We start from the raw sequence: 11,145 nt of genomic DNA on the forward strand, positions 1-11,145 counted from the left end.
AGTACCAGTAATGAAGGATGACACACCTCAGTGTTTGGGAACTTCTACTGTGCCTTTAGGAATGCCCTAAGCAAGGCTTCCCAGCTGCCATCTTAAACACAGAAAATCAAAATAATTCTTCTCCATGGGCAAAACATGAGAGGGCACATTCATAGCACGTTGAGTAATTATTTCTCCAGGTGAATCACTGTAAGCAAAGCTGGGCTATGCCCAGGTATGCATAAGGGCCATACAATGCCGGATGTTCACGTAATACCTTTGGACTATACTGGAACTTAAAAGTGACCTAGTCAAACCTAGGCTTTGTACTGATGAGGAAACTGAGGTCTAAAGCGAATCCGTAATTTGCCTCAGGTCATCTAGGTAACCAGTAGCAGTGAGCTTGGCACAGTACTTGCCACATTGGAAGCATTCTTCTACTGGAAACCCACAACCTGAAGAAAGCCCTTGCTACTTTGGGTCTCCCTGTTCCCCAGGTCAAGCTTGCCTCCCACCTTCTGAACCCCTAATACCCTATTTAGGAAACGGGTCTCTTTCTTGCTCTGGGTCTACATTAGCGGTGAGCAGTTCGGTTTTCTCAGGTGTAAAATAAAAGGGTGGGACTAGATGACCTCCACATCCCTTTCAGCTCTCACTCTCCGATCCTAGAAAAGTCACGGGGACTGTTTCTAATAATCTTTAGATTCTGTTTTTTGTACTTTCGCTTTCCCCCAACCAGTTAATCAATCAGCGAACATGTAGTAACCGATTATTATTTGTCAGGCTGAGGGAAAAGGTCAAGAGAGAGCAGATGCCCTCGTTCCATCCTGGCTCTGGGACCCTGCCCCAACGCTTTTCACTTCTTAGTGCCTCAGACAATCGCCAGGGAGAGACAGTCCTTATTTCAGTGAAATCCACATCCCACTCCTGGGCGCTGGGCGCTAGGGAGAGGTTAGAACCCACGTGGAGGTGGCTGTCCTCAAGGAGCTTTACACTTTGTTGGGGGAAGACATGTGCACATGTAAGTATATAAAAATGATGTAAACACCCACTCTCTTAACGTCATTCTCTCTTCCTCCCCTCTCTCGGCTCTGCCGGTCTGGTTGTTCTCCTGCCCAGCCCCTTCCAGGCGCAATATTAGACATTTCCATCTTTCCCCATTATAATCATTCACCCCCAAACCCAGAGAGAGTACGACCCACCCCATGCCAAGGGCTCCTGGGGAGGAGCAGGGCGAGCCCAACCAGAGAAAATGCACGGGGGTGGAAGGAAAGAGGCAGGTTTGGAGCTGCCCACTCTCGCTCCTTAGAAGTCTGTACCTTCTCGGGCCAGGCGGCTGGAGTAGATAGACAGCCCCGCAGCCAAGCCCAAGGCGGCTTCCGCAACAGGCCCTCCCGGTATCCCCACAGGCCACCGAGCTCGCCCATTCCCGCGCCCCCCCGCCCTGCAGTAGTGGTAGCGTCCGAACGCCCCGCGTCACCCATTGTTTACAAATCGAACTGAACCGGCTGAGCTCTAGTTCCCGGAGCTGCGCTGGTGGCAGCGGCGGCTGCATCGCGCTCGGGGAGCCGCACGCGGCCGGTTCGCTCGGGGACCGCGGTGCCTTGTCTTGGGGGGGTAGGGTCTGTCGCCAGAGCCCGGCAGCGAGTGAGGAGCAGCCTCGGCGGCGGCGGCGGCAGTAGCGGCGGCGGCAGCGGAGCTCCGGGGTCTGGGCTGCGGACCGAGGCCATGCCGTGCCGGAGGGAGGAGGAGGACGACGACGACGAGGCGGCGGCGGCTGGAGAGGAGGGGGAGGAGGACGACGAAGAGGGGGAGGGGGAGGAAGAAGAGAGCTTCCTCGTGCTACAGCAGTCTGTGACTGTCGGAGGCTCGGGGGACGTTGACCGGTTGGTGGCCCAGATCGGGGAGGCTCTGCAGCTGGACGCGGCGGCGCACGGGAGCCGGCCCGCCCCCCGAGGGCCCCTGGCGCGCAAGCAGCCGCCTCCCCCGCCCCCGCCGCCTCCGCTGCTGCGGCCCCCGGTCCTGCAGCAGCTGCTGCTGCCGCCGCCGCCACCGGGGCCGGCTCCAGCGCCTCTGCAGCCCGCGGGGCCGCTGCAGTGCGCAGGGTCCTGGGCAAGCGACGTGGGCGCCGCCTCGCACCCATCACCGCAGCCGCTGCGGGTGTCGTCGGGTCCCTGTGCCCCAGGGAGGGCCCCGGGCCGGAGCAGCGCCCCTACCCCGCACGCCTGCAAGCGGGGCTTCCCGCAGCCGCTGCCGGGCCCGTGCCGGCGCGCCTGGCTTCGGGGCGCCGCAGCCTCTCGCCGCCTGCAGCAGCAGCAGCACCAGCACCACCAGTACCGGTACCGAGGACAGCCAGGACTCCGGGCCGGAGAGGATGACCCCCACCAGCTTCTGCAGCAGCTCGTGCTCTCGGGAAACCTCATCAAAGAGGCGGTGCGACGACTTCGGAGAGCTGTGGCTGTGGTTGCTGGCGCTGTGGCCCCCACTACCCCGGGCGCCGGCCCCTCGTTCGTCTTTGCCCCAGAGGGTGGGACTGACTGGGACGGGAGGGACTCCATCTCCCTGCAGCCCTCGACAACCAGCCTGCTCTAACTCGGAGGAAACCTGGGGTATAGTCCCGCTGACGGCATCCTGGTCTCCAGCTGCTAGTGAGCCCAGCAGGCCTAGGGGCAAGAAGAGGGGCGTGCGTCTGAGACCCTGGGAGCAGTTGCCCTAGAGACTGACAAGAATGAACTTGGGGACCGGGGGAATGGGGTGGGAAGGCAGTGAAAAGGGGCCTCCTTAATAGGAAGCGAGCAAGGGACCTCCAACTTTTAGGGATGGGGGAGGGGAAGGAAGAAGGTTATTAGAAAGCAAAGTTGATAGGGTGGGTCTGGGTGGTTACCTTGGATTTTACAGTCGGACCTCAGGAGCCTGAGGGCAATACCCCAATCTGTTCGGGATAAACTAATAATATGGCAGCTACTACTTTCATTGACTGGGCCTCATTTTTCTCTCTGAGGTCCAAGGGGTTGGACTAGAAGTATGAGGATCCGATGGGTTCAAAAGCGTACTTTTATATATGATAACACTTGAAAACTGTTAATTATGTGCGTACATTTCTTTTATTATTATTATTTGGGGAAAAAGCTTAAGGAAAATGGTGCTACAATTGTATTGGGAAGAAATATTGGGTGGAGAATCAATTCGGTTCTGGATGGGTTGAGTGGGACCCATCCCATTCTCTGCTGTGAATGGGCAGTTAGTAGGCTTTTCCTGGGGAAGGAGGAAAGAGAAGAAAGGGTGGGATTTAACGAGGTGGAGTGGGAAATAGCTGACATTAAATGCTCCTCACAGTCGGAAGAGCCTTTTGAGAATCTGCCCTTCCAGTCGGTTTCCTTCAAGGTCACTGTTTCCCACAAGCTATGTTGTGACTCCTGGCAGGAGAGTAACTGTATCCTGCCTCGTTCTGCTTGTACTCCAAGTGGAGCCCTGTGTTTTGCAACTGCTGGGAGTCTCCTGAGGACATGCACGTTGTGCCTACTAGTGGGGAGGGGATGGTGTGTGTCTCCTCTCGGCGCATACTCCCTTTTAGAGCTCCTCCTGCTGTTGGCCACAGCTCTTGGCCAGGCATCAAGATTTCCTAGAAACTGTTAGGAAAAAAAGCGCTCACTTGTGTTTCCTTTTCTTCCACTCTGACCCTCCTTGTGTAGGGCTCTTTTCTGTCTAGTTTCAAGCCCTCCTTTGGGGTTCCTCTATTGGGATGTTTGCATGTGATAGAAAATGAGGGCGGGAGGACTTGGAGGAAGGACATGCAGACACCCAAGTTTCTAATGGCCCCTCTGGAGCCTCTTGCAATAATAGCAGCGATTCCCTTGATAGAGGTGGCTTATTTCCTTTTTTCTCTCCATAGCTGCTTTTCTTTTGCTAGTGAATGAAACCAGACTAAAAATGTGACCCTGTGAATGGAGGAGCTGTGGGGTTCACCATTAGTGAAACATAATGAGGTGTTGGAAACATCCTTCATGTGATTTAAAGTAGCCACAAAACAGTTGGAGGAGAATTGAATGGTTGGCTCATTCAGATATAGTTGTTGACATATTGGTGGTCCTGATTTATGGGATTTATCTTATATTGAAATGACTGAATAAACCAGTTTTTTGTTTTATTTTGATATTGTGTTGTTTCTGGGTGGGAAAATAAGCATCGGATACCCTTAACAATGAGAAGATTTGAAATACATCCTACAGGGTGCCTGTTTTAAAAGCTCTTGGAAGGATGTGCTTATTAAGCAATCTTTGGGGTTAAAGTGGGAACTACAATATGAGTATGCAAGATAAAGAGAAAATGAAATAAAAGAAAATTTGACCAGTTCCCAGTAAACTAATATTTATTAGTCACCTCTCATGGGCCAGGCATTGTGCCAAGTTTTGAGGATTCAAAGAAAAGCCAAAAACCAGTCACTGCATTCACAGTTCAGTCTAATAATGGAGAAACCCGTCCAAACAACTGTACAAACAGGCCAGGGACAGGATAATTGGGGAGTAGTTTCAGAGGGAAGGGAAGCATTCAGGGAGGGCCAGGAAAGGCTTTATGCAGAAACTGGAACTTTGGCTGAGAACTGAAGGAAACCAGGGAAGCTAAGTGGCAGAGGTGAGGGGAAGCATTCTAGTTTTGGAGTGGATGACAGCCGTGAGAATGAAGCAAAGTGATGTAAGGGGAACCAGCAAGGCAGCAAATGTTGGATCACAGAATAGGTAGAAGGTAACTAAGAAGACTGGAAAGAGGAGAGAGTTACCAGGTCATGAACTTAAAAAGCCAGAGGATTTGGTTTGATCCTGGAGGTAATCTAGAACCACCAGAGTTTATTGATTGTGGAGGATGAAGTGAATGGTCAGATCTGTGTTGAAGGAACATTTTGTCAGCTGAGAGGAGGGTAGGAACAAGCAGACCTTGCAGTAACCCAGGTGTGAGGGAATGACAGGTTGCAGTGTCAGAGTTGGGGTATATGAGACAAGAAGAGGGGAAGGTTTGGGGGGAAATATACAGAGTTCAGTTTTGGGTATGCTGAATTTAAGATGGCTCTGATCCGTTGAGATGTCTCTATAGTCAGCCGGAGAAAGCTGGTTGGGAGAGAGGTTAGGGCTGGCAAGGAGATCTGAAAGTTATTTGCATAGAGATAAAACCAGGTGAGTTGATGAGATAAAAGAAAATGAAATTTCAATAGAAATTATGTAGGAGTCCAAGACAGAGCCTTACGGGACATGCACACTTAGCAAGCATGATCTAGACTAAGATTCAGCAAAGGAAACTGAGGAGCAGCAGACAGGAGAATCAGGAGAGAGCAGCACCCCAAAGACTTAAAGAGAAGAGAGGATCTAGAAGAGGATGATTGGTGTGTGTAATCTATCAAATTGCTTACCTATCATTGAGAGTGGGTTGGGGGGGGAGGGAGGGAGAAAATTTGGAACTCAAAATTGTTTTAAATGGATGTTGAAAATTGTTTTACTCAGATACTTCCTAGCTGTGTGATCCTGGGTAAGTCAACCCCAATTACCTAGTCCTTACTAATCTTCTGTCTTGGAACTAATACACAGTATTGATTCTAAGATAAGGTAAGGTTAAAAAAAGGAATTGATACTAAGACAGATGATAAGGGTTTTTGTTTGTTTGTTTGTTTACACGTAATTGAATCTCAAAGGAGAAGTTTCCGACCTGTGGTGGTAGAGGGAGAGTCTGGAAGTTTCAGGGGGGAACTAGGAGAAATAAAGATTCTCCCACCTTTTTCAGTGAGTCAGGGGTGAGTGAAAGCAAAATCTAGGCTGGAAAGGATAGCTGAGGAACATAGAAAATGAGCCAGGTGTCAGTGAGTTAAAAAAGATGAAAGGAGAGCCAGGTCTAAAGATGGGAGTTTCTGGGTTCGAATGTGGCCTCAGACATTTCCTAGTTGTGTGACATTGGGCAGGTTTCTTAATTCCCATTGCCTAACCCTTACTTCTCTTCTGCCATAAAAGATTCTAAAATGGAAGGTAAGGGTTTAAAAAAGAAAAAGATGGAAGGAGCAAGAAAGGAAAACATTTAAGAAGAAATCTAGTTTGTTATCTATGGAGCAGGAATTCCAGACCACACCTTGGAAGCATTGAGTAGCTTTAGAGTAGGAGGTCCAATGGGATTGGGTTGATAAGAAACAGGAATAAGGGAAGGGGATAGAGACTGAACAATGGCAGCTATAGATTCAGGATCACTGGGATGGGGTAGATAGGATGGGATGGGAAAATGTAAATTATGTAAATTATGTAAATTGAGGAAGGTTCCAGTACATTATCAGCATTCACAAGGGTGCATCCTCAGGTGGGGTTGTTCCTAGGTGTCAGGCAGCAGTATGTGGCTGGGTCAAAGTTGGGGAGGAGTGGACTGTGTGTGTGGCCAGGCAGAAGCACGGCAAGCCTGGTGGAGCTGTTGGTGGTTGGAGAGGGTACCTAAAGCTGCCCTGTGGAATGTCAAGGCAAGGCAAGCCCAGTTCTATCTAAATAAGGGCAATATCCAAGTGGAGAGACCACTGAGGTGGGATGGGATGGATGTGACCTGGTCTCAAGTCCAAATTCTAACAGGAGCAATGCAGGGGTTAGGGTTATACTCCCTGGATAAATGGCCTTGAGGAAACTAGGGGGCCAGGACCCTCTCTCTTAATGCTGTCTTCCTTGGGGATTCCAATGACTCCCAAGGCTTCAGTTGGTTATCACTTCGACTCAATCTCTTATCTCCAGCCTGGATAGTTTTACAACTACATGCTATATGGTGGCATTTTGGTGTCCTGACATGAGCTCCAATGCAGCAAGTTCCAGCGGAACTCCTCTCTTCTAGAATTTGCTTCTCTAGCCACCTTCCCTATTTTTTTCAGATGTTGCCAAATCCTTGTTGGATTCACAGCTGTAATACTAATATTTAGCACTTTGAGGTTTGCAAAATGCTTTACATTTGATCTTCACAACCATCCTGTTATTATCCACATTTTACAGATAAAGAAAAAAAAATTAAGTGACTTGCCCAAGGTCACACAGGTAGTATTACGGGGTTTCAAATCCTGGTCTTCTCACTTCACTGTCTGCTATACCATGCTACCTTCCACCTTTGCCCATCACTTTTGCCCAGCCCTTGGGACTCCATTCTCCCTAACTTTACCTGGGCTAGATGCTAGCTACCTTGAATTCCTTCCCCTTCCATTCTGTTTCCATATGATGCCAAAATATTCTTAATGCATAGGTAGGTCTTAGTTATTCCTCATTTATCTGTTCATTCATTAATTAATTTGTTTATTTTTTTTTACTCCCCTTTAAAAAATTTTCCAATGATTTTTTATTTACCAAATAAAACTTGATCTGGCATACAAAGCCCTGTGTGAGTTTATTCACCAACCCTCCTTTCTAGATTTAACCCATATTATGCCTGTTAGTGTGTACTAAATTCTAGCCATTCCCACTGTGGGAAAGAAGGCTTTTCTTTCCTTTCTGCCACATACTTCATTTCCGTGATGTATCTAATCCATCTGGCACAGATGATTCATTCTGGCTTAATGTCAAGAGTTTGAATTCTGCTAGCAATGTTGACAGACAGACCTACAATAAACTTTTTCCTGGTGAAAAAAAAAAAAAGTCCATTTCTTGAACTGGTGAAACAAAATTACTTATTAGAGTGACCGAGGTGGATAGTACATGTCACTTACCACTTTTGTCCTTGACTGGGACTTTCTGTAAAGGAAGAACACAGGCTTCGCTCATTGACCACCCTCATTATGATATTTGACCCCCAATTTTGTTATCTCTATATGTTGTCTGTATTTTTGTAGATGTGCATATTGTTCTGTGGGCTCGCCTTTCTTTACCTTGTTTCTTATGACATTAATTAATATATAATATTATATATTCTCCTGTTTCTCTTAATCTTCATATATTTATAGCTCACCAGATGAGCAATTTAGAAAAGGAATGAGGTCTTTAGAAGCCACCTTCCTCATTTTGCAGATCAGAAATTGAGGTTCAGAGAGATTAAATGATTTACTTACAGTCATTTGGATAGACAGCAAGTAGTAGATCATCAAGGCAGCCTACACAGGCACTGTAGAATGCTTGGAGCTCGATGGAACATCGAAGGAGCCTGGGTCACCCGCTATATTCTGGGCTACCTCCAGTTATCTTGACTGTTTGTCTTACAGATGGATTTGAATGACCCTGGAAGAGAAAGTGAGGCTGATGACTTCATGTAACTCTGCCTGACTTAAATATAATTCACTGGCAAGTCAAAACATCACTCCGTGATGTCTCTGGTCCTCTTAAATATCAAAAACAAAAAACAAAGGACAAAAAAGGGATAGACCTAGGATTGCAACTCAGATCTTTGGGCTGCAAGAACGATACACTTTCTGCTCTTTAGATGCTTCCCTTTTTTTAAGTCATTCTTCAGTCATTTGGTGTATATTTTACTGCTGGCTTTTTGTTACAAATAATGCTGCCATGAATATTTTTGCACGAATAGGTTTTGTTTTGTTTTGCCATCATTAATCTCCCAAGTGTAAGATCTCTGGGTGAAAGGACATAAGCAATTTAGTAATTTTTTCTTGCATAATTCTTACTTGTTTTCTACAGTAGATGAATCACATTCACAATTATACCAGGAGTGATTTTGCCTGCCAGTCTTTCCAGGATCCTTCAAGGTTGAATTTTCCTGTCTTTGCCAACGGCGTTTCTTTTTAGTTCTTACTTTTCTTGACCTATTTGACATAGTTTTAAAAATTCTAGTGATAATAGTAATGCAAGAAGAATAAATTAAGAGAATGAAAATAGTCAAGGAAGTTAGAGTGCCTCTATTTGCTGATAATATTATGGTATAGTTGAAAAACCTAAGAGACTTAATAAACATTAATCACATAATGATAATAGATGTTTTTGATATTTTGAGATTATTTTTTATTTTAGATATTTTGAGAGGAAATAAATCCAAGTTATAATTTCTTTAAAATACTAATAAAGGGGCAGCTGGGTGGCTCAGTGGATTGAGAACCAGGCCTAGAGAAGGGAGGTCCTAGGTTCAAATCTGGCCTCAGACACTTCCCAGCCATGTGATCCTGGGCAAGTCGTTTGATCCCCATTGCCTAGCCCTTACCACTCTTCTGCCTTGGAACCAATACACAGTATTGATTCCAAGATGGAAGGTAAGGGTTTAAAAAAAACACACAAAAAATTAATAAAAACCAGAACAAACTGATACTCTTTATAATGAAAAAATATAAAATGTTAGAGCATTTAATTAATTTTCTCATGACTAAATACCAAGGCCCACATAAGGCCAATGTAAAGACAACTCTAAAAAATTTTAGAGAGAAATAAGAGAAGGATTAAATAACTGGAAAGATATTTAGTATATGATATGTTAAGAGAGTTTTTATTAATTTCTCCTTTTTTTATATTTAAGAGGAAAAGGAGTAATAATATTTTTTCAGTAAAAGACCCCCTGCTGTGCCACTTGGCAGCTGGTGAAAGTTAGAAGGGTGTGACTGAGTGTGGTTTGTAAGTTACAGACTGTTGGAAAGGACTTTTTGTCTCTGGGTTTCCTGGGGAGAGGTTGTGCTGCTAGCATTCTCTCTGGTTGGAGATAGAGAACTGAATTAAGGCCTTAATAGCCTTATTGATTATTAATTAACTTGGGTAGATAAGGTAGGTAGTGGTTATATTATTAGATAGAGAGAGTAGTGAGAGTAAGTGAAGGCTTTGGCCAAACAGAAGATACTGCCCTCTAAGTGTGATATCAAAATCACTTTAAAAGACTGATATATATTAATTTATGGTCGCCAAGGAATTCAGCTATGTAATTCCCTAAATGAAACACTCAAATCAGAATGGAGTTTATGGTGGTTTAATCACAATGGGAATAAGAAAAGGGAGAGGGAGAGAAGGAGAGAGGAGGAAAGGGAAAGAGGTTAACTCAACCTTCTGGCAGAGCCAGAGGGAGTTTAGGCCTGGAAGGCCAAGGTAGAAAGGAGAATCAGTCCTTGACTCACGTGACTGATCTGAAGGAAGCTGTCTGCAGGCCTCCTCCTTGCTCAAGCTCCTAGCATGAACTGCCAGCCAGCTCTGTCCACAGGAAGTGAGCGAATTCCAGAGGTTGCTTTCTACGTTACTTCCTCTGCCTCACAAGTGCCAATGGTGGCTCAAGCTTGGCTTAGGACAGCCCAGGTGGGCAGTTAGTCATCTCTGATTTGTCATTGACTAGCATATGCCCATGCAGCGTGGGTGTACACAATTTTTTGGGTGCTATACCAAGCAAAATGGAGATTCCAAAACTCACATAAGGCAGATAGATGTAAGGTTTTCTAGAAAAACTTGGTTAGGATTGGGATCTTGGGTATAGTTATAATCTATTATAAGATTACTTTCACTTTCCTCCTTCCTATTTCCTATCAGTATTTCCTAATAATTAACTGTTTTGCATTTAATAAACTACTACTGGCTTTTGACTAAACTCCTGCCCTACCCCCCCAATTTAACCCTTCACAGAGTTTAGGTTGAACCAGTATAGGAAAGATGGCAGTACTACCTAAAATTAGCTTGTAGACTATGTATATTATAGTAATATAAAGCAAAATCAATAAAAATATCAGTAATTGACTAAAACTAAACTGAGATTAGAACTAAAGTGATAAAATTTATATGAAGATGCAGATAAACGGGCAGCTAAATGTCTCAGGGAATTGTGAGCCAGGCCACGAGACAGGAAGCCTTGGCCTCAAACTCTTCCTAGGCATATGACCCTGAGCAAGTCATGTAACTCCCATTGTTTAGCCCTTACTGCTTTTCTGCCTTGGAACAATACACAATATTGATTCTAAGTCAGAAGGTAAGGGTTTAAGAAAAAAAAGAAGCAGATAAGAATATTAAGTGGAATTATGGAAGGAAACAAAAGAAGATCTCTGTTACTGACAGATTTCCGAATATAGCATAAAGCAGCAATTACCATAATTATTCAGTACTGTATAAAAAATAGATCAGTGAAATAAAAGAAAGATTAGAACCCAAGATAAGTAATCAACTAACATTTGACAAATCCAAGATCATAAAATTTTGACTGGGGAAGGGAATCATCTCTAGTAGCAACTGCTGAGAAACCAAAGAAATGATGGAAAATTATAGAAAA

At 45.3% G+C, this 11,145-nt stretch overlaps 1 protein-coding gene across 1 annotated transcript; it reads left to right on the top strand.

The window, feature by feature from the left end:
* Window positions 1-1,463: 1,463 nt before the first annotated feature.
* On the top strand, window positions 1,464-4,126 carry LOC100022170 (FRAT regulator of WNT signaling pathway 2). The gene has a single exon (XM_007507837.3). It carries the CDS (start codon window positions 1,708-1,710, stop codon window positions 2,569-2,571), a length of 864 nt encoding a protein of 287 aa, XP_007507899.2. The 5' UTR covers window positions 1,464-1,707; the 3' UTR covers window positions 2,572-4,126.
* Window positions 4,127-11,145: the final 7,019 nt, after the last annotated feature.

The sequence above is a fragment of the Monodelphis domestica genome, chromosome 1, assembly GCF_027887165.1.
Source record: "Monodelphis domestica isolate mMonDom1 chromosome 1, mMonDom1.pri, whole genome shotgun sequence".
In the NCBI taxonomy this organism is placed as follows: domain Eukaryota; kingdom Metazoa; phylum Chordata; class Mammalia; order Didelphimorphia; family Didelphidae; genus Monodelphis; species Monodelphis domestica.